The sequence below is a fragment of the Sminthopsis crassicaudata genome, chromosome 2, assembly GCF_048593235.1.
Source record: "Sminthopsis crassicaudata isolate SCR6 chromosome 2, ASM4859323v1, whole genome shotgun sequence".
Taxonomy (NCBI): domain Eukaryota; kingdom Metazoa; phylum Chordata; class Mammalia; order Dasyuromorphia; family Dasyuridae; genus Sminthopsis; species Sminthopsis crassicaudata.
The window spans coordinates 226,853,481-226,875,091 of record NC_133618.1 but is presented as its reverse complement, the minus strand read 5'-3'; the positions used below and the strand labels follow the sequence as shown (position 1 = coordinate 226,875,091).

At 37.9% G+C, this 21,611-nt stretch overlaps 1 protein-coding gene across 1 annotated transcript in view; it reads right to left on the bottom strand.

Annotated features, from left to right (window-relative positions):
- Nucleotides 1–21,611, bottom strand: part of PTK2B (protein tyrosine kinase 2 beta) — a 168,551-nt gene that overhangs the window by 48,916 nt on the left and 98,024 nt on the right. The window contains 1 exon segment of the mRNA XM_074288376.1: nucleotides 18,588–18,828. Coding sequence (XP_074144477.1) covers nucleotides 18,588–18,791 — 204 coding nt within the window. The 5' untranslated portion in view covers nucleotides 18,792–18,828.

The window sequence follows — 21,611 nt, the reverse complement described above, 5'->3', positions numbered from 1 at the left end:
TACTAAGTGAGAACTGAGGTTTTCTGGACAATTACAAGGTGAGAACTCAGGTTGACTTGATAGAGGGGGCAAGCTCATTGGCTGGGGTGGTTCTTCCCAGAAGCCCTTGCATTATCCCACGCCCATTCTCTGGGAGGATAAAAAGAGACAGCACTGGGTGCAGAGGGCAGATCGGCCTGGAGAAGGATAAGAGCTGGAGGAGATTCAGAGCCAGGATTCAAGAAGGAAGACTCTGAATTGCATCAGGCTTGACGGGGCTCTCTGCAGGAAGGGAAGTCACTTCTTTGGACAAGAGTTAACAGCAACTCCCTGGAGACGACAGCTTGCTACAATTGGCGTCCACACGTGGGGCAAGGACTTTTGCTTATCCTGACAAGAGGAGCTAGACCAGACCTTTGCAATTTGGCGCCCGAACAGGGACAGACACGGTCCTGATTCCAGTGGAAAAGCTTCCAATCTAGATCTCAGTCTCTCTGACCCAGAACCGTGAGTAACGAGGAAACTTTGTTAAAGATTAAGTGAGCATGCTAATAGATAAATAAGGAACTTAACTTGTTAAGGGCTAAACCAGGAATCTCTTATAGCTGAAATGGGGCAGATGTTAGCTATATTCAATCCCTGGACCTCAGCCGACTCATCCCCAACCTCAGCTCCACCCCCATTCAGGAGTGGTACTATAGAGAGTATAATCAACATAATTGAGGAGCAGAGTTTACTTGTAACCTGGGTACAGATTGCTAAACTCTTGGCTGCATTAAGACACACATCCCCTTGGTTCTTAGAGGAAGAAAAGATAGATGTAGATAAATGGAAGCTAGTGGGATATGAAATGAAAGAATTTCAAGCAAAAAATGGGCCTCGTTCAATTTCTGCAGAAGTATTTTATATCTACAACATAGTTCAATTAGCCTTAAACTATCAAGCAAGTTGTAGGAGAAGGAAAAGTTCTAAAAATGAACAGAGGAGGAAGTGTGAGGAAAAAAGGAAAGATCAAGATCTTTCCCTAGAGCAAGAGGATTTAAATGAGGAATTATGGTATGATTCTCTTGAAGAAGCTTCAACCCTGCCTAGAGAACAGATTATTGACAGGCCCACATCAACCCCACCTTCAGAGATGGAGGAAGAAAGAGGGGAAGAGGCAGAAACACAAACAGAATTGCCTGTGAAGAAGCCTAAGCCTATGACAAGATTAGAAAAAGCATTGGTTAAAGCTAAGAGAGAAGGACAGGATATAAGTGATTTTATACATGCATATCCTGTGATTGAAAATACTGACTCTGTAGGTAAAAAAAGGAGAAGATATGCACCTTTAGATTTGAATAAAATTAAGGATTTGAAAAAAGGTTGTACCCTTTATGGGGCTACATCAGCTTATGTCAAAATGTTACTAGATGGTTTGTCTTATGAAGTCCTAACCCCGAATGATTGGAAATCCATAGCAAGGACATGTCTGGAACCTGGAGAAAATTTATTATGGCTTGCGGAATTTCATGAATTATGTAAAATTCAAGTCAGATGCAATTTGGAAATAGGAGTTAACACACAATTCACTTTTGAGCACTTAGCTGGTGAAGGTCAGTATGGAGAGAATTCGGAACAGATTAATTATACCATGACAATATATGAGCAAATTGCTAAGGCTGCAATAAAAGCTTGGGGTGTCCTTCCTGGACAGAAAGATCGTGGAGAGGCTTTCACTAAAATACAGCAAGGTCCCAATGAACCTTTTGCAGATTTTGTGGGACGTTTGCAAACTGCTGTCAAAAGAACTATTGGAGAAAATTCAGCTACAGAAATAATGACCAGACATCTGGCTAAGGAAAATGCCAATGAGATTTGCAAAAGAATTATATGGGGATTAGACAAAGATGCTCCTTTAGAGGAGATCATAAGACGCTGTGCTACAGTGGGAACAAATGCTTTTTACACCCGGACTATGATGAATGTGGAAAGGCAGGGTCCCTCCTGGCAAGGGACTTCTAGAGAAACTCGGCGATGTTTTCAATGTGGAAAAATTGGACATCTAAGAGCTCAGTGTAGATATGGAGATACAGTGAGAAGACAGGGTGAGAGAAGACCTAAAACCCCATGTCCAAAATGCAACAGAGGACTCCATTGGGCATCAGAGTGTAGAATAATTCAGGGAAATGGGATGAGGGGCCCAGGTTCAGGGCCCCAGGCAAAAAAGACTTGGGGCATGATGGCAGCTGATGTTACACCTAAAGAGCCTTTAGAAGGCCAGGACTCTGATTTAATCAATCAGCAGAGAAGCAATCACATGGCAGAAAGGGATTACCTGATAAGTCAGTCAAAAGGCAATCAGATTGCAAAAATGGATTACACTTGGGGAGAATACAGGCCTTTTAAACCAACAGGGCTGTATCCAGTGCAAACAATTCCAATGTAATTGTCAGATGATGAGAAGAGATTTAGAAAGTGGTAAATAGAAGGAAATTAGATAGGTTAACTGCCTGGGAGAGAGGGTTTGCTTGTATTTCTTCAGCAAGAGAAGGAATCAGATGGGTGCCAACGAGTCATATTCGCCTTATCCATCAGAGAGAGACAGAAAAAGAGAAAGACCTCAAAATAAAGGAGAAGATCTAAGAAACATCTGACACTGAAAGAGCATGGATAATAAGAAGACTGTTAAAGAACTTTAAAAACCAGCAGGAATCATTGGACTTCCTCACACAAGATGAGAATAATGGACAATGGACTTATGGACATTTATAAATTTTCAATTTATGATTATTTGATTATGTTATATACTTCTAGCATGCGTTATGTTACTATGTTACTATATGCTTATGTAATTTATGTAATTATCTGTAATACTTCCCATATTGATGGATTTATGTTTCAAGGTCATTTATGTAATTATCTGTAATACTTCCCATATTGATGGATTTATGTTTCAAGGTCATGACTGTCCCATGTTCTAAATCAAAAGAAAGGGGGAGATGTTAGGATTACTAGGTGAGAACTGAGGTTTTCTGGACAATTACAAGGTGAGAACTCAGGTTGACTTGATAGAGGGGGCAAGCTCATTGGCTGGGGTGGTTCTTCCCAGAAGCCCTTGCATTATCCCACGCCCATTCTCTGGGAGGATAAAAAGAGACAGCACTGGGTGCAGAGGGCAGATCGGCCTGGAGAAGGATAAGAGCTGGAGGAGATTCAGAGCCAGGATTCAAGAAGGAAGACTCTGAATTGCATCAGGCTTGACGGGGCTCTCTGCAGGAAGGGAAGTCACTTCTTTGGACAAGAGTTAACAGCAACTCCCTGGAGACGACAGCTCGTTACAAGACATGATAAAAATAACTCAATAGCAATAAAAACGCATGCATGCCTGTGTGGATATATGGGATATACACATAGACATGTACATGTATATACATGAGTATAGATATGTGCATAAATTATACATATACATGCATCTATAAATCTATCTGTCTTAGGCAGACATTGAAAATAGATAATGAATTTTATTTTCCCATATACTGTTTCAAATCTAGCAAGCCAGGGCAAGCAATACCTACAATATAAGCTAGGAGAGGGGGAGCTATCAGTTTATCTGAAAAGGACATTTGTCTGGTAGTTTGACTGTATCACTACCTGATGACCAACTCATATACTATACTCTCTTAATGATTCAAAGGATCCTAGTTTTCTAGTTGGAAGCGAGTTTAGAGATCATCAGCTAATTAGTTGATTGAATAAATAGTTGACTGAAATGCTGTTTTGTGGGTTTGTAAAAAGGAGGAAAAATCCAAGTTTGAATTGTCACTTGAAACACCAACCAAGCATTAGCTTAGGCCACACTGCTGTCAACAAGACAATCACAACTGATATTTATACAGAATTTTAAAGTTTTCAGAGCATTTACATGCACTATCTTTGATCCAACCAATAACCCTGTGAAACAGTTGCTAGCATTATCTTCAATTTGCAAATGAAGAGAGTCTAAGGAATATGTCTGTAGTTGTACCTCTAATAAGTGAGATGAGTATCAAATCTAGTTCTTGACTTCAAGTCCAGAGTCTAGCCTCTATGTTACACAAAGAATACTAATTATTCAATATAATTGTTAAGTTTACCACCCTCGGTTTTAAAAGGAGGGAAACTGAGGCCCAGGGAGATAAAGTGACTTGCCTGGACTATACAACTAGTTAATGGTCAGTATCATTACTTAATTCTCTTAAATTGTCTACCTATAACTAAATGTTTCTTCCTAGGGCTTAGCAAAGTGTCTGGCACGTAATGAAGCTTAATAAATATTTGCTCACTAACTGATTCTTCCACAAGTAAAAAACCTTACAAACTGCAATAGGTCCAAGAAAACAATTGCAGACAATACCACTCAGGAGAGTTAAATGGGCTGTGACTTCCAAAATCAGTTCTAACTTTGGTTCTAATTTATTTTAATTCAATTAAACTCAACAAGCATCTATTTAATGCTAACTGTATACAAGATACCGTGCTAAACAGGCACTAGAGATACAAAAAAGAAATGAAAAACATCCCTGAATGGAAATTATATTCTTCTGAGGGGTTTTTATACAGTTAAGTAAGTACAAGATCTTTTGAGGAAGGAGAAAACACTAAGACTAGGGGGAGGATAAAGAAGGGCTCTCTTCAGGTAGTAGCTCTTCAGATGAGTCTTAAAAAGAGGTAAGGATCTTGTATATGGTAATAAGATTATAAATGATCAGTTGTGATAGACTTAGCTCTTCTGAGCAATACAATGATCCATGACAATTCTAATAGGTTTAGGGTGGAAAATGCCATCTGCATCAGAGAAAGAACTATGGAAAGTGAATAAGGATCAAAAAATACTATCTTCACCTTTTGCTGTTGTTTGTTTTTCTCCTGGTTTTCCCCTTTTGTTCTGATTTTTGTTTTATAACAAGACTCACATGGAGATGTATTTAAAATGATTGTGCATGTATAACTTTTATCAGATCTCTTAATGTCTTGGGGAAGGGAGAGGTAAAGGAGGGAAGGAGAAAAAATTGGAAATAACAATCTTACAAAAATGAATGTTGAAAATTATTTTATATGTAATTGGAAAAAATAAAATATTATTATGTAAAAATAATTGAAAAGAGAGTTAAGGATTATAAGAGGTAGAGTTAAAAAGATAAGGTATTCTAGGCATGGAATCATGTTGCAAAAAAGTATGGTGGTAGGAAATAGAATGATGAGTTTGAGCAACAGTAAATAGACCAGTTTAAGGAGAAAAGGAAGGGAATTGGCATTTTCAAGTACCTACTCTGTACCAGGCTGTGTGCTAAGTGCTTTTAAAATGTTGTGTCATTATATAGTTTAGCTGGAATAGATAATGCATGGAAGGAACTAATATAAAATAAGTTGGGGAAAGTAGTCTGAAGTCAAACTATAAAAGGTTTTAGTATTTTATCTAGGAGGAATAGGAAACCATCAAAGAATTTTTAGGCAAGGGAGTGATGCACTTAGACCTGTACTTTAAGAAAAGTCTAGTGGTAACTGATGAAGGATGAATTGGAAAGGTGAGAGCCTAGAACCAGGTTGCTCCTGAAGTATTTCAGGCAAGAGATGATGGGGAACTCAAGTGAGATACTGAGCATATAAATGGAGACAAGAGGATAGATACCATAAATGTTGATAACTGCTTTCCATTTTCATGATGCAATTCTGGATTTTCACTCTCATATCTTGATCCTGTGAAGCAGCCTGTCTGAAGCAGGATTTAAACTCAGGTCATCCTAATGTCAAGTCCAACACTGTACCTAGGGCACTCCCTGCAGCCTCATAAACCATCCAGTCCAATTTGACATAATAACATTTATACAGCCCTAAAAGTTTATAAGGACTTCACATATATTATATGAGTTGCAGATGAAACCTTTCAAATATATTATCTCCTCCATTAAAATGTGAGCTCCATGAGAGCTGGGGATTGACTTGACTTTTATATTTATATCCCTAGTGCTTAGCATGTATATAGTATATAGTAAGGGTATAAGAAATTCTTTAAAATTCATTTATTCATTCATTACAACATTTGATCATCATAGTAACCCAACAGGGTAGATAGTATTATTTTTCAGTTTTACAGAGAAAGAAACTAAGGCTCAAAGTCTCAATGACTTTCCCAAGATCACACAGAGCACAACAGTTGTCTGTGGTAGTACTAATATCCAAAGATCCCTGCTGTCCAGTCCAGTTCCCTACTTACTACACTATGATATGGAAGGTGCAAACAGGGGGAAGAAAGAAGAGGAAATAGAGAAGGGGAGAGAAAAAGAGAGGGGGAAGAAAGAGGGGGAAAGAGGTAGGAAAAAGAAGAGGGGGTAAGAGAAGGGAGAACACAGAGAGGGAGAGGGGGGAGAGAGGGGAGAAAAAGTGGGGAAAGAGGAGGAAAAGAGGAAGAAAAGAGAAGAGAGAAGGGGAGAGGAGGAAAAGGAAGAGAAGGAGGGAGGGAGAGAGGAAAGGAGGGAGGTAGGGAGAGCAAGAGATAAAATAAAGAAAGCACACTAACAATCAGCAAATATTTTAATAAGCACCATCATTTTAAATTAGTGTCCTCCCACGGGTGCCCTTAGGTGACATAGAATTCTAGTATAAAGAAGTATCTGCAGCATGTTTCTTTTTAATCAAGGGAAAAGGGGGGAAAAACAAATAAACTCCTGACTGGGGAGTGGGGATTTCAAAAAATCCATCAGGGGAGGAGGAGTGTTGGACAAACTTGGCAAGACTCAAGAGACATTCCTGGTACAGAGTGTTCAGACAGATAAGGGACAGACGTGGAAGTTGTAAACAGAGATGAAGCGAGAAACTGGAGGACTGCTTATGGCTGAGCCAAAGAAGTTGAGGAACAGAGTGGGGGGATGAAAGTGAAGGTGGGTGCAAGACCTTCTGTTGACCCAGAACTTGGGGTTTAATGTTAATGAGATAAAGGGGAGCTGCCATTTTCTGAAGTAAAGCTCCTTCTGGACAGGCTCTGAGGAGTAGGTCTGGGAATGGACAGGGGTGTGAGTGTGTGTGTGTGTGTGTGTGTGTGTGTGTGGCCTTGACCCTCTGGCACTAGAACCACAGGAAGCCAGATGACTGCCTCTGAAAAAAACCCATAAAATGAAGAAGAAGAGTATAGAGGCAGAGGAATCAAACCCAAATGACAGGGAAGCTGGGAAGGTGGGACAGGTCAGGGAGTCCATCCTAGCAGTAGGAGGCAAGACTCCTTGATTCCCAGCTCCCCTTTGCTGCCTTCCTTCAGTTTAAAGGGAATTCTCTTCTAGTTCCTTTTCCGGAGAGGATGATCCTTTCTCTGTACTGGAAATTTCCTTTGCTTCCAAAGGGGGGAGAAGTGATGATAGAGTAGAAAGAATACTTGATGTGGAGTCAGAGGATGTGCTTTAATCCTAGCTTAGTTTTTTGTTTTTGTTTCCATCTATAAAATGGGGGTGCAGCATAATGGAAAAAATGCTGAAGCAGAAAGACTGGATCCCACCTTTAATTTCATATTACTTTCATGATCTTAACTTTTCTCCATTTCCATTTCCTCATTTGTAAAATTAAGGAGCTGGGCTACAGGAGTCTCTGAAGTCCTGTATAGCTATAGTTCTATGATCTTATCATGTTTTACTATGTGTTTCAAAGTAAAGGAAGGATAAGGAGGGAGACTGCACCTGTGATTTCTTTGGTATTTCTTTGATATCTTCATGATGAGGAAACTTTGCTTGTCAATGCAGATAGGCACCTTCAATTTAGAGTCTTACTAAGTTGCCTAGAATAGTGATATATTCAAATAGAAATAGAAATATTGACTTAGAAAACCACAAATTAACATTATCTATATTGCAGTGTATGTTTTGTTAAATTTTACCAATTACATTTTTAATCTGGTTCAGACAGAACCAGGAGAATTTTTCTGGATATAGGAGGAGAATTGTACTCTGGCTAATTAAATGAGAAGTTAAATGCTTTACCTATGATTTCATGGACAGGTAGGTGGCTCAGTGGATAAAATACTAGGTCTGGAATCAAAAAGACCCATTTTCCTAACTTCAAATCTGGCTTCATACACTTACTAGCTGTATGATTCTGTACCTTATTTGCCTCGGTTTTTTCATCTATAGATTGAGCTGAAGAAGAATATGGTGAACTATTCCAGTATCTTTGCCAAGAAAATACAAATGGGGTCACAAAAAATCAGACAGGACTGAAAAAATGACTCAACAACAACAACATTCCAATGCCTGGAACAGTGTTTGGCACATAGCAGGTACTTAAGGATTGGTACTTAAGGTTGATTAATGAAATCATAAGTTAGAGCTAGAAAAAACCTTAAGGTTTCCTAATCCAACCCTTTCACTTCTTACATGAGAAAACTGATTCTGAAAAGTGCTAAATAAGTTCAGATACCAATGAGCTGAAAGGTGAACATGGACCAGTTTCAACCATGGAGACTGAAAACAAAAAGGTGATGGTAGGCCATGACAATTGGGTGAGATATACACAAAAAAATGTTTTAATTCAAAAAAGGTAAAAGTAAAATGAGAATAGGGAGAAGATTCAAGAGAAGAAGCAGAACTAGAATGAGTACCCAAACTCCCTTCTCTTCCAATTCCTGTCAACTTCTCTCCTTTAGTCCCTGCAGCCAAAGAATATTTGGGTAGCCAATTACAGAGAAATCACTTTCTAATGCTGTGCTAAAACTGTTATGGTTTGCTTAATTGTGTTTTTAGAAGTCAGACCTAAGCAAAGGGGGAAATATGAGGCATCTGGCTGGCAAGGAAGAAAAACATGGTACCGGTTGGCATGTGGCACTTCATATTCATATCATCTGCTAGCAAGAGGTCTCAGGGGAGTTTGTTTATAAAGTCTAAATTCCTCAATTTGGCACTAAAGGACCTGAAAGATTTACCTATACAGCCTGATTTCATACTACCCTTTTATACTCAGCACCCCAGCCCAACCTGCCATTTCTAACATACAATTCCAAAAGTTCACTTCTCTGCTTTTGTCCTGAGATGCAAAATGTTATAGTAGGTAGAGAGTCTCACTTGATGTCAGGAAGCTCTAACTTCATGCCCTGCCTTTAAAACATAATGGCTGTATATCCATAAAGGAAATTCTTTTAAGTTTTCAGTGGTTTAAGCAACATTAAGAAATATATATGTGTGTATGTGTAAGCTGCATACCTGCACCAATAAAGGGAAGTTTCATAATGGAAGTATCTCACAATGAAGAAAATAAGAACAACAATAAAAACAATTCGGTGTCCCTTCCCTAAAGTGCTCTTACATCTCTCACTATCTATTGAAACAGCTTGTTAAGCCTTCAAGATGTGGTTCAAAAACATTTCTTCCCGGTTTTCCAAACTACTCTCCTTCCTGTTTAGCCAGAAGTAATCTTATTGCACTTTATACCTCTCTTAAAAGCAGTTATCACTTCCAAATCACTATTGATCAGAGAAATGCAAATTAAGACAACTCTGAGGTATCATTACACACCTGTCAGATTGGCTAAGATGACAGGAACAAATAACAATGAATGTTGGAGGGGCTGTGGGAAAACTGGGACACTGATGCATTGTTGGTGGAGTTGTGAAAGAATCCAACCATTCTGGAGAGCAATCTGGAATTATGCCCAAAAAGTTATCAAAATGTGCATACCCTTTGACCCAGCCATACTACTACTGGGCTTATACCCCAAGGAACTACTAGAGAAGGGAAAGGGTCCTGTATGTGCCAAAATGTTTGTGGCAGCCCTTTTCATAGTGGCTAGAAGCTGGAAAATGAATGGATGTCCATCAATTGGAGAATGGTTGGGTAAATTATGGTATATGAATGTTATGGAATATTACTGTTCTATAAGAAATGACCAACAGGAGAAATACAGAGAGGCTTGGAGAGACTTACATCAACTGATGCTGAGTGAAATGAGCAGAACCAGAAGATCTTTATACACTTCAACAATGATACTGTATGAGGATGTATGCTGATGGAAGTGGATTTCTTCAACATAGAGAAGAGCTAATCCAATTCTAATTGATTAATGATGGACAGAACCAGCTACATCCAGAAAAGGAACACTGGGAAATGAATGTAAACTGTTATTTTTTACCTTCTGAATCCAATTCTTCCTGTGCAACAAAAAATTCGGTTCTACACACATATATTGTATCTAGAATATACTGTAATATATTTAACATATATAAGACTGCTTGCCATCTGGGGGAGGGGGTTGGGGGAGGAAGGGAAAAAATCTGAATAGAAGTAAGTGCAAGGGATAATGTTGTAAAAAAATTACCCATGCATATGTAATGTCAAAAAATGTTATAATTATAAAATAAAATTAAAAATTAAAAAAAAAAAAAAAAAAGCAGTTATCACATACTCCTGAAATTGGAAGTCATTTACAAGGATGGGATGAGAGTCCTAGCTCCCCCATTACAAAAACTAATTCTTCCTAAATCCCAAATTCCTGCCCAACTCTTTACTTCTTAATCTGACAAACATTTATGGGCAATGCACTGTAATGGATGCTAGATGCTAAGAATACAAAGATAAAAGATGATATTCAAGAGTCTCTAAGCTCCTTGTGCTTCCTTCAATTCTGTGTAACACCCCTACCACTGTAGGCAGTGATTATTGAATGATTCCATGGAAGATTTAAAACATCTGTATCTATGTACTTTTGTCTAGATGGTTGCCTAAACAGGAGGCAAAAACATGTAGCTCTCACATACCCACTCCACCAAAAACCCAAATTCTTGCTAAACAAAATAAAAATCCCAAAGTAAAACTATATTGAGTGGATTTTTCCACCCCAGAAATACACAAAAAAGACATTTAGAAGTGCATGGCCAAAAGTAAAGAATCATGCCAGAAAATCCTGTTCTAGTACTAGTACAGGCAATCTGGCAGCCTCCTAGGATCAGGAATGCATGTAGTCTTCAAGGCTCTTTGTCCAGAGATAACAAGAATGAAGGCTCCCCCAAAAAAGAGATGAGAAAGATCTATCATAATCAGAAAGGCCAAGGAAAAGGAACAAAAATAGAACAGCAATGATCCTTATGCACTCTGTCCTGAAGATGCATCACTATACATTTCAAAGCTGTAGAGTAGGGTTTGATCCCAGAAGGAGGAGATCAGCACAGTGACTTAAGGGACCTATGATAAGGCCCAACAGGGCCAGCCACTCTTCCTCCAAAGTGTTAGCCTGGAAAATAGGTCAGAGGGAAATAGTTCAAGAATCACTAGATTTTGTTACTAAGATTCTTTCTTCTCTCACCTGAAGCTTCTCTTATTTTCTGCTTCTCCTGTAATTCACTTATGCAGTATTTCATATTATGGTTATTTCTTCATCTCATAACCCCATCATACTGTAATGTGCCTTCCCTATGGCAGAGGTTCAAATCTGTATCTCCCCTGAGATACAGTTCTGAGCCAAAAAAAATAGTATTAATAAAAGTTTGTAGAATAAATAAACAAAACATCATTGGATTCTCTAAAAACTATTATTTTTAAAAATAATCAGAACTCTGTATGTCATAAACAAAAACTTCCCCGATCTATTAGAACTAGAGGGAAAACTAAAAATAGAAACAATCTACTAATCCCCTTCTCTAAGGAGAAATCTCATGAATGTCATAGTGAAAATCAGAACACTTTCATGTAAAAAAAAAAAAATCAAACATCTAGAAAAAAGTTATTCAAATACCAAGGAATCATAGTCAGTATCACACAAGACCAAGCAGCTTCTCCTATAAATGAGAGGAGATTTTGGACTGCAATATTTCAAAAAGGAAAAGAGAACTTCAGTGTTTCTGATGACTAGACCAAAATTGAGTAAGAAATTTGAAAAGTCCAGATAAATCCAGAAAGGTAAATATAATGGAGCAATTGTAGGGTGTTGAATGATGATGTAGTTCTAAAATCCTAATAGGGAAAAAAAAATAAATATCCCTTCAGATTATTAAAGTTTTCAAAATATATTGTGGGAATTAAAAAAGAAAAACAGAGGACATAGCAAGAAGATTGGTTTTGTTTTGAGAGCGTGAAAAGAGGGAAATGAAAGGAAAAGAGGGAGAAGGTGGCCGAGTTTGCTATTTCTCATCACTAGAGTGCATGAAAAGAGTATAATTGAAAGAAATAGGCATCAGACAAACCTTATTTTTATATGAAATAAACAAAGGGGTATTTAACATACATAATTACACATGTTGGTATAGTCACAGCTTGGTATTGAATTACATCAAATTAAACAGTCAAGTAGGCAGAAATGGGGAGGAAAGAGAAGATTAAACAAGAGAATAATACAAGGAAAAAAATAGCCACAAGTAAAACAAATTTCCTAATCTTGAATAAAGAATTAAATAGGAAAAAGGGAAAGCAAAGAACTAGAATCTGGGGAGGTCTTTTAGGTAATGGCTGAAGAAATAGTGGCATATGAATATAGTGGAATATTATTGAGCAATATAAAAGATTATTTCAGAAATTCCTGGAGAGTATGAACTGATACAGAGTGAACTGTAGGAAAGTTATAAAAAAACAACAGTATGAAGAAAAATATCTTTGAAAGATTGAAAAGCTTTGATCAAAGCAATAACCACCCATGTATCCAAAGGACCTAAGAAGAATTTTTACCTATCTCCTGACAGAAAGATGATGGGTGCAAGCATCAGGAGAAGACAGATATTTTTTGAAATGGGCATATATGAAGAAGAAGAGAAAAACAGAGAAAAAATGAAAAAGAGAGAGAAAGGAGAGAGAGAGAGACAGAGAGAGAGAGACAAAGAGAGAGACAGAAAGAGACACAGAGAGAGAGACAGAGAGAGACAGAGAGACAGAAAGAGACAGAGAGAGAGACAGAGACAGAGAGAGAGAGAGACAGACAGAGAGAGAGAGAGAGAGAGAGAGAGAGAGAGAGAGAGAGAGAGAGTCAGAGAGAGTCAGAGAGACAGAGAGAGAGAGAGAGAGAGAGAGAGAGAGAGAGAGAGTCAGAGAGACAGAGAGAGACTTTTAAAAATTCACAGAAGGGAACAGAAAGAAGTTTAGAAGGCAGTTTTGAAAGTAACCTGGAGTTATTGTGGTCTTTTTTTAAAAAAGTAAGACTAGAAAGATGCTGTGTGTAAGGATCACAGATTTCAATCTGAGGAACTTGAAGTACACAGAAAGATGAAGGGGATTACCCACAATCACAAAGTGACAAAGTGTCAAATCTCATTCAGCTTCAGGTTTCCCCCAACTCTAAGTCTACTGTTCTTTCCAATAAACCACAATGTTTTCCAAACGTAAGATGTGTTCCTTAACCTTCTAAAGGGCAAGTTGAGTCTATTTGGGGAACTAAGACAATCCTAAGCCCCTTCACAACCACTATTAACTTTCAGTGGGTTTGATAAAGTAGTACAGAACCTTCACAGACACATCCTGCTCTTTGCACAAAAAGACTATGTTCTTATCTTGAATCCATATGGATAATTCAAATCTTTGTGAGTGATGGAATCATTTGAGGTACAAGAGGTACAAATTACCTTTTAGGGAGTAACCTGGCAAAAGTTCCCTCCTCAAAAGCCTGGAAAATCACTGCTACCAATGTCCTGAAACACTGATGCCAATTACCATTCATAGCACACCAGCTTGTAAAAGGAAATTTTGTTAAAAACATCTTCATTCTTGCTCCATTCCACTTGCTCTTTCTTTGAGCACATAAACACATACACATACAAACACAAACACACACACACGCTTTCATCATTCTAAGGGAAGCCTACTTTGTCTGATCTTGCTGTCCCCTTTAACAGAACAACTTCCCTAACCAATGGTCTGCTCCCCAGGTCCATTATTGAACAAAATCTATTTTTCCCTCACCCATCTGAAACCTTTCTTCTCTCGTCACTGCTCTTCTATAACTGTTCTTTCTAAGACACGATAAAGCATATAATGACCAAGTCCCAGTTCCCTCAAACTATAAGTCTCAGCAGCATTTAACTGAAGCACCAATACATTTCCAATGATGTTATCGAATTGTGGATTATGGAATTAATACTGCTTCCAAAAAGCTAAAGTTGAGGATCAACCAAAGGGTAATTGTGTCGTAAGTATCCCAGGGGAGCAGGGTGCAATACATGACACTATTCTCAATTTGGAACTCTTCTCCTTTGTTTTCTATGACACTTCTATCTCCTTGTTCTTTTACCTTTCTGGCTGCTTCTTCTCTAATGTTTTTATGCTTTTCTTTCCTCCTATGCCTAAAATTAAGATATATCCCAAGGTTCAGTCTTCATCTTTTTGTTTTTCTTATACTCTGACACTTGGAAGGCTCATCCACTATACATCTTATCTGAACTCTAGGCCCATATTTCCATTTTCACTATCAAAAACTAACTTACCCTCTTTCCCAAACCATCTGTCCAGTCCCTAAAACTGTTGTAACTTTCTCATTCACCCAAGCCTAGAGTAGCAACCATTTTTCAGTTCTCCCATTTCCTTGTCTTTTTGTATCCAATTTAAAATGACACCTGTTGAGTTTTATTTCAAAACTTCCTTTACACAATGTTATAGAACCAAAGATTTAGAGCCGGAAGAGACCTTAGAAGTCATCTATCTAATTCAACCTTCTTATTTTTATACCCAGAATTTAAGTGTCTTGCCCAGAATTGCTCAGGCCAAATTAGCCTGCTTACTGTTCCTCAAACCTGCTATTCCATCCTCAAACATGCTATGTCCACTCCTGGAAAGCACTCCATCAGCACTTTAGTATCAAATAATCCCTATTTCATTTAAATCTCAACTCAAATGCTATTTCTATATGAGAAACATTATTATTTCTGTCCTTTCCCACCCCAATGATGCCTTCTCCCAAAAATTACCTTGTATTTCTTTTGTATATATTATGTTTATATGTTATACATGCTGTCTCCCCTAAGAGAATATAAGTTCCTTGAAGGCAGGGACTCTTTCACTTTTGATTTGTATACCCACGTCCTGATACAGTATTTAAGATATAGTGGGTGCTTCAAGCCATTCTCCAATTGATAAATGGTCAAAGGATATAAATGGACAATTTTTAGATGAAAAAACTGAAACTATTTGTAGTCATATAAAAAGGTGTGCCAAATGACTATTGAGCAGAGAAATGCAAATTAAGACAACTCTGAGATACCACTACATGCCTCATGAGTGGCTAAAATGATAGAAAATGATAATGACCAGTTTTGGAGGGGATGCGGGAAAACTGGGATACTGATGCATTGTTGGTGGAGTTGTGAACAGATCCAACCATTCTGAAAAATATTTTGAACTATGCTCAAAAAGTTATCAAACTGTGCATACCCTTTGAGCCAGCAGTGTTTCTATTGGGCTTATCCCAAAGAGATCTTAAAGAAGGGAAAGGACCTGTATGTGCAAGAATGTTTGTGGCAGCCCTCTTTGTAGTGGCCAGAAACTGGAAAATGAATGAATACCCATCAGCTAGAGATTGGCTGAGTAAATTGTGGTATATGAGTGTTATGGAATATTATTGTTCTGTAAGAAATGACAAGCAGGATGATTTTAGAGAGGCCTGGAGAGACTTACATGAACTGATGCTGAGTGAAATAAGCAGGACTAGGAGATCATTAACAACAAGATGGATTGTTGATTGATAGATGACTGGCAGAGTCAGGATTAAATCCAGGTCTCTTGATGCTGAATCCTTCTCTCTTTTCACATACCTTTCCTTTCTTTCTCTGCTACCACCACTTCAGTTCTGGCTACAGAACCTTATAGCAGAAATTTTTCCTCCTAAATGAACTCCCATCCTCCCACCTGCAATCCATCCTGAATACCATAGCCTGATTAATATCCCCAAAATATCAATTTCATCATATTGTTTCCTGCCAAAAATTTTCAGTTCTCCAAGTACTTTTAAAATAAAGCCAAACTCTGTAGCCTTGTATTCAAGATTCTTTGCTATCATACCTTTCCAGGTTCGTATCTTACTATATTCTATACAGTCTGCTCCAGACAGACTGACTGATTCAATATCCTCACCACCACCACCACCACTACTACCAATGCTATGTACATTCTTACCTCTGCAAATTTAGCATTTCTCTGCCTACAATACCTTCTTTTCCCTCAGCAACATTAGAAACAATTAAAAATTGTTTTACTGATGCTTTTTTCCTTTATTATAGTGTTGTTAATTCTCATTGACACCCCCTTTCATTCTTTTCAACAGAATCCTTAAAGCCTTATAACAAAGTAAAACCAAGCAAAAAAAAAAACCCAACATATTGTCTCTGTCTGACAATGCATACCTCACTCTACAACCATAATTTACTACCTTTCTACTGAAAAAGAGACATACTTCACTGCCCATCCTTATTAGTCAAGATTGGTTGCTATTTTAAGAAACAGTTTCCCTGTCAAACAGTCTTTATGGATAATGGCCAAAGCAGCAGGATTTGGACTAGTGGGATTCAATTTTCCACTGGTAATACAATAATGGATTTTAAGCTTTTATTCCAGTTTTAGGATCAAAGACCTGAAAGAACAGAAAATGGCCTTAACTATTAATAAATAGAAGCCAAGATGCAAAAGAAAGGGGGAAAGTAGCTAAAACAATGGGGAATATCTCACCAGAACTGCTAAGTATTTGAAATATGAATATTTAATTTCTATTTAAGAAATTATCATCTTGACATGGCTCTTTTCAACAATGAGATGATTGAAGCCAGTTCCAATGATCTTGTGATGAAGAGGGCCATCTACATCCAGAGAGAGGACTGTGGGTCACAACATAGCATTTTCACTCTTTTTGTTGTTTGCTTGCATTTTGTTTTCTTTCTTATTTTTTCCCTTTTTTGATCTGATTTTTCTTGTGCAGCAACATAATTGTATAAATATGTATAAGTATATTGGATTTAATTATGTTTTTAACATGTTTAACATATTGGATAACTTGCCATCTAAAGGAGAGAGTGGGGAGAAAGGGAGGGAAAATTTTGGGACACAAGGAACAATGTTGAAAAATTATCCATGCAGATCATTACATACTTCAATAACAATACTATATGATGATCAATTCTGATGGGCGTGGCCCTCTCCAACAATGAGATGAACCAAATCAGTTCCAATAGAGCAGTAATGAACTGAACCAGCCACACCCAGCGAAAGAACTCTGGGAGATGACTATGAACCACTACATAGAATTCCCAATCCCTCTATTTTTGTCCACCTGCATTTTTTATTTCCTTCACAGGCTAATTGTACACTGTTTCAAAGTCCGATTTTTTTTGTACAGTAAAATAATTGTTTGGATATGTATATGTATATTGTATTTAACTTATACTTTAACATATTTAACAAGTATTGGTCAACCTGCCATCTGAGGGAAGGGGTGGGGGGAAGGAGGGGAAAAGTTGGAACAAAAGGTTTTACAACTATCAATGCTGAAAAATTACCCATGCATATATCTTGTAAATAAAAAACTATAATTTGAACATAAAAAGCTGTAATAAAAATAAAATATAAAATAAAATAAAAATTCAACAGAAAAAAGAAATTATCATCTTGAAACTTACCTTGACTAATAAATTAACCATCCCTTTTTATGTTTTTTTACTGAAATAATCAGAACATTGATGTTTTTCAATCTTTTTGATTGTGACCATGGTGTGGATTATTTTCTAGATTCTGATGACTCTGCACTACATTAATTCATATATCTTCCAAAGACTCTCTTAATTCTTTGCATTTGTCATTTCTTACAGTTTATTAATATGCAATTATATTCATGTACCACAGTTTGTTTAGCTACAAGGACTTTCCAGTTAAAGGCATTCTCTTTGTTTCCATTTTTTTCTGTCAAAATGTTAAATAAAATCTTTGTCTCTGTTTTTAACATATTCTGATAATGTACCAATAGTAGTATTACTGGCTCTATAGGCATATATGGTTTAATTCACCCCTGGTCATTTTCTAAGGAGCAATTAATATTCTTCATGCAGAAGAGAATTATATACTTGTTCCACTAAGCCTTAAAGGACAGAAATTGGTAGAAGTTTGTAGTTGCTTAATCATGTCCAAATCTTCATGACTCCATATGGGTTTTTGGGCAAAGCTGTTGGAGTCTTTGTCATTTCCTTCTTCAGCTCACTTTATAGATGAGGAATTGAGGCAAACAGGGTTAAGTGACTTGCCCAGGATTACATGGCTATATCATGTGGAAGAAAGATCACTTTTATTCCCTTAGTCCCAAGAAGGGCAGAACCCAGAAACAAAAAGTTACTAGGAAGAAAATGTTGACTTGGTATCAGTAAAAGTTTCCTAACAAGGCAAGCTCCCTCAAGGGGTTCTCCTGGATGAAGGAGCAGAACAGTTGAGCTGGGTCTGCTCAAAGGAAATGAAAAGATCATGGGTTGGAGAGCTGAAAGTAATTTTAAAGGTCATCTAGTCCATCCCTTTTCATTTTACAGACAAGTAAACTACAATCCAGAGTGGCTGAATCTAGTCAAAGGTTGTACAACCATTAAAGGGTAGAAATGGATTTGAATTCAGGGCCTCTGTTTTTAAACCAAAGGTCTAATTAACCCCCCCTTACCCATTCCCAGATCTTACCTGGATCTCTGTCTGCACAGTGCACTTGACCAGCTTGAAGTTCTTCCCAGGGTTGAAGCTGTTGCTATAGAAGCAGACTTTGAGGATCCGTACATCCTCCTTCTCCACATCCACAGGCACCACCACCACAGGCTCTGGAGGGATGTCGGGCCGGCGCAGAGTACCTACCCTCACCCGGCTCAGGGGCTCGGACACCCCAGACATGCTGCCAGAGGACAGCTAGGGCCAGAGCATCTCAGTCCTGTTAGGAGATAGCAAAGAGAGGAGTCTGCATGAGATTGGCTGCAGAGGGGCTCCCTCCCCATGGAGAATAAATCCAGTGTTCCACACACTCCAGGGCCATCTCTTGTCCTTGAAGCTAAAACATCATGTTGTTCAGTCTTCATGAGCCCGTGAACCATGCCATCCATGAGGTTTTCTTGGCAAGGATACTGAAATCATTTGCCATTTCCTTCTTTGGTGAATTAAGATAAATAGAGATTGCCTAGCATCACGTAGCTAGTGAGTGTCTGAGGCTAGGTTTAAACTCAGGTTTTTCCTTATTCTAGGCCCAGCACTCTATCCACTGAACCATCAAGCAGGTGCTTAATAAATACATAGCTTTTCAAGAGTCTTAGGGTAGTCTTAAGCTATTAAATCTTAAAACTCCACTAAGACTTTTGGAACCCCATACTTTTTGACTGATTGGACTCACAAGCTTCCTTCAAGGCTCAGCTCAAATGTCAACTCCTATGTGAGGAATGTGAGGTCTATTCTAAATCATCCTCTTCTTTACTTTGTGTTTTGAATATATTTTATATTATCTATAAATATGTTGTTTTGCCCCTCCCTACATAACTTAACTGAAGTTCCATGAAGGTAGAAAGGTTTTCTATTTTGTCTTTTTATCTCTACCTTTTAGCATAGCACCTTGCACATAATAGATGCTTTATAAATGCTTATTGAATAAATGAATGAATCTTGCCTCCAGGCTTTCTCATCCCTCCACCAGACGCCGATGATTTTGCTCTGCCACAGTCACTCCCACTCCCACACTGTACCCAGAAGCAGAAGTGCCAGGCTTGACAAAGGCAGCTGCCAGGGAAGGAAGCAGCATGTAATGCAACTTCAAGACAGTGGAAATAGAAGTTTGAAGGAATGACAAGGAAGGAAGACATAGAGAAGAGAGGTTAAGAAAAGCTGAACACAAAGGCCATAGAGCAAAGGTGGGTGGGAGAGGCCACTTAGAACTTCTCTAACTGCTGGACGTCTTCATCTGGGTTATCTACCAGAGATATCTCTTCATTCAGCTTCAAGAAATTCATTTATCTAATAGGTTAACCACTGGGGATATGAAGACAAAAGACCACACTCTATGAATTTACAATCTATCAGAGAGATAACAGGTATTTCAATACTCATGGAGAGAGGGATCAGGAGATGCTGTTCTGTGTACCAGTTGCATTCCATCTCCACCTCTCTAATGAATGGAGTCACAGAAAGCCAAAGTCAAAAAAAAGGTAAACAAGCACTAATGTGAATGAAGCATTAAACGAATTGTAAAGATCCATCTACCCCCCCACCCCGAGTTCTTTTACATAGAGGGAACCTGTTTCTTTGAGTAAATTGAAATGGGAGGACAGGTGAAATCTGGCCAGTCCTCTGGAGATCTTTGGATAGTTAAGCCTGACTGCCCTGGAATCAGCTGACATAGGTTGTCACTTTTAATGAGTCCAGATTGGAAGCAGCTTTGTGTGGTAAGATCCTTATGCCCATACTAAAAGACAATGAGATTTTTCTCTCTACTCCTTTATCCCCCAATCAACCGTAGCATCCAATATCAAAGCCATTTATCCAGTAAAAGACACCCTATCCAGAAGTTGAGGAGTTAATTAGTTTGAGGTATCATTGAAATACATTTCTCTCCCTCATAGTGCCTTCCCTTTAAAACAGTGCCTTTACCCCCGCACTCTGGCCAACTCTGGTTAGTCTGCTAAACTCCTCGGTGGATCTAAAATAACAAGCTTAGATTTCATTTAATGGATTCTTCCTAATTTTTTTTCCTTCCTAACTATCTGCTCTACCAACTGCATTTCCTATCTGTCACTTATGGTGCCTATTTTGCAGCTTATTTTGTCTGAAAACTCTTCTCCTAAACATGGAGTTTGTCTTTTTGACAAAGAGAATGATTGTTGTGAATTTGTCACATGTTATCTCCACCTCATCACAGCAGTCCTGTAAGTGTGAGTTGTTTTGGTCACATCTGTTCCCTCCATGCTTCACTTTAACTTTATACCCAATCTTCCCATAAATGCAGAAGAATATACTCTGTAATTATGGGGAGAATGTTTTGTAGCTATTGTTCTTACTATAAGCTCCAAGTAAATGCCTTTGCTTTGAGCTAATTGCGTCTAATGGGAATAGAATAGAATTAGAATAGAATAGAATAGAATAGAATAGAATAGAATAGAATAGAATAGAATAGAATAGAATAGAATAGAATAGAATAGAATAGAATAGAATTTAATAGAAATAGACCAGTGGAGGCTAGTCAGTTATAGTTTTGAGAGCTCCAGACCCATAGACTATACCTTTATACCAGAGAGTAATGTAAACAGTCTGGAGACTCATCCCACCAATGAAAGTGCAAGTTGAGGGAATAAAAGAATAGGTGCTGTATAAGTATATATAAAATCTATAGTATGTCTAAAAATAAATTCAATATATTCTTCTGAAAACCCATGGGAAGTGGGATGGAAAGGTCACAAGATTTGGAGAAAAAAAAAAATCTAGTTTCAAATCCTGATTCTATTACTTATCACCTGTCTGATCAGCTGAACAAATTAACCTCTTTGCTCCTCAGTTTCCATATCAATAATAATAGATGAGATTTATTAAGAATTTGTAAGTTGTTCAATGCTTTAAATGCATCAGTTCACTTGATCCTCACAATGACTATGAGAGGTAAGTATCAGAGGAACTTTTATATCTATTATGTAGAAAAAGAAATTGAGCTTCAGATGTTTTTGTTCATGGTTACAAAAC